This window comes from Arachis stenosperma, chromosome 1, assembly GCF_014773155.1.
Source record: "Arachis stenosperma cultivar V10309 chromosome 1, arast.V10309.gnm1.PFL2, whole genome shotgun sequence".
NCBI lineage: Eukaryota > Viridiplantae > Streptophyta > Magnoliopsida > Fabales > Fabaceae > Arachis > Arachis stenosperma.
Genome location: NC_080377.1, coordinates 47,524,168 through 47,526,413, shown reverse-complemented (window position 1 = coordinate 47,526,413; position 2,246 = coordinate 47,524,168). Strand labels below are relative to the sequence as shown.

Here is a 2,246-nt window from a genome sequence, read left to right as displayed (position 1 = left end):
ATATAAATTTGATAAAACTATAAGAATTAATAGAATAATTAAACCATTATATAATTATATATTTTTCCTAATTAATATATATGATCTAAAACATTCAATTATTATTTTTATAATTATTTAATTTTTATTTTTATTTTATATTCACTCTTTTTAAATTAACTATTTTTAATTGTACAAAAATATTAAAATAAACATTAAATTTTATTAAATATTTATAAAAGTGTTTTTATTTAATTTTTATAGATGTTTAATAAAATTTAATATTTATATTAATAATTTCATACAAATAAAAATAATTAATTTAATAAATAATGATTATAAAATAAAATTAAAATTAAATAAATATAAAAATAATATTTAATTGAATGTTTTAGATTATATATATATATATATATATATATATATATATATATATTAATTAGCAAATAGAATAATATTAAAAAAGTATAACATATAACAAGAAATAATATAATCTAGTGATACTAAAGTTGTTCTCCATCCATCAAGTTTCCTGTTCAAATAAATCCTAGTCAAAAGTTGACAAAAAAAAATTCAGTTGCCACCTTGATATATATTTTAAAAGGATAACAATTTAATAAAAAAAATTAAAACAGTAATATATCAGTAAAAAAAAAGAGTAAAAAATATTGTCTTCACTCAAAATTCTCTGTATGGATAATCTACTGATGATTGCATATGTGGTACAATATTACATCAATTCATCACAATAATCCAACACCTAACCTCACGCTAATAACACACGGGTTAATTATTACTTAAAAACCAAAAGTAACTAGTGAAAAATTCCCTTGACTCCTGTGGAAAATTGATGAGGAGACACTCTATATATAAACCGTTCATTCGAGGCAAATAGCTCATCAGCCACCTTCACAAATTCTTAAGCTCAACTGCTCACTTAACTACAAGACTTTCCAAAACATGGCCTTCAAACCATGTTCCTCTAATAATATTGCTCTTTTCTTCACACTCAACCTCCTCTTCTTTGCACTTGTCTCTGGATGTGGCTACAAATGCCCTAACCCTAATAATCCAAATCCCAACCCCAACAACCCAAATAATCCCAATCCTAACCCTAATAATCCAAACCCCAGTCCCAGCCCCAACAATCCAAACCCTAACCCTAACCCAAACAACCCTAACAATAACGGGACATGCCCACGCGACGCACTCAAATTGGGCATATGCGCCAATGTGCTGAGCGGTTTGTTGAACATAACTTTGGGTCAGCCGCCGGTGACCCCCTGCTGCTCCCTCCTCAGCGGTCTTGTCGATCTCGAAGCCGCAATTTGCCTTTGCACGGCGCTTCGAGGAAACATCCTTGGCATTAACATCAACCTTCCAATCTCCCTTAGCCTGCTTCTCAATGTCTGCTCAAGGCAAGTGCCACGTGGCTTCCAGTGTTCCTAAGCACAAATGATAACTATAATACTTATATGAGGAATACTAAAGAATCAGCCATCAATGTTTGAAAACATAGAATAAAGTAAATTATTAAATTATTAGACTAAAAGAATTATACTAAAATAATTAAATTAATGATTAAGAGATCGTCAAAAACAATAAATTCTAATGGCCCTAGCATTTCTCTACTTATGTATCATATCATGTCCTTGACATACACAGTAGTATTTGCTTGGTGATGTATTTATGGTAGTGTGGTGTGGTGTGTAATTATTCTTATTATTGTATTACGACGTTGTACGTGCATGGATGGTTAACCTTTCGTTATCATCGCTTCATTTCAGTACTTTCCAGTCATTGTATTATATCATGAACACTGAATAAATTTCCTCTAGTCATCATTGTGTTGGAGGGACCCAAATGTTTGATGTATCATGAACACTGAAGAATGTTACTTATAATATCAATGATAGTTGTGACAAAATTGCTGAGTCAAGATATTCTCTTTAGTTACTTAAATGTTGAGTTTGATGAGTTTTGATAAAAACCATTTTGTTTGAAGACTTTAAATTTTATCCGTAAAACTTCTGTCAAGTCAACTTAAGTTAGTTCAATTGTTAAAATAGAATCTAATTGTCATGTTGTGGAAACTACTTATAACAAAAGTTTAAGGTATTAGATAGATCTAAATGACTGATTAAGTTGTGTAAGACATTTCTGTACTTAAAGCGTGATTGTATATAGGTTTATTTTTTGCCTTATGATAAAATTCTTTGAAAATAACGCAGATCAAATAATTTTAGAATTGTCCGTCAAATAAATTT

The 2,246-nt window shown here is 29.1% G+C and overlaps 1 protein-coding gene across 1 annotated transcript; it reads left to right on the top strand.

Moving 5' to 3' along the window:
* Positions 1–939: 939 nt before the first annotated feature.
* On the top strand, positions 940–1,428 carry LOC130943636 (lipid transfer protein EARLI 1-like). Its single transcript, XM_057871605.1, has one exon. It carries the CDS (start codon positions 940–942, stop codon positions 1,426–1,428), a length of 489 nt encoding a protein of 162 aa, XP_057727588.1.
* Positions 1,429–2,246: the final 818 nt, after the last annotated feature.

Bases quoted from the DNA above. Each gene is read 5' to 3' on its own strand.
- LOC130943636 (XM_057871605.1), top strand. From the start codon at position 940: ATGGCCTTCAAACCATGTTCCTCTAATAATATTGCTCTTTTCTTCACA.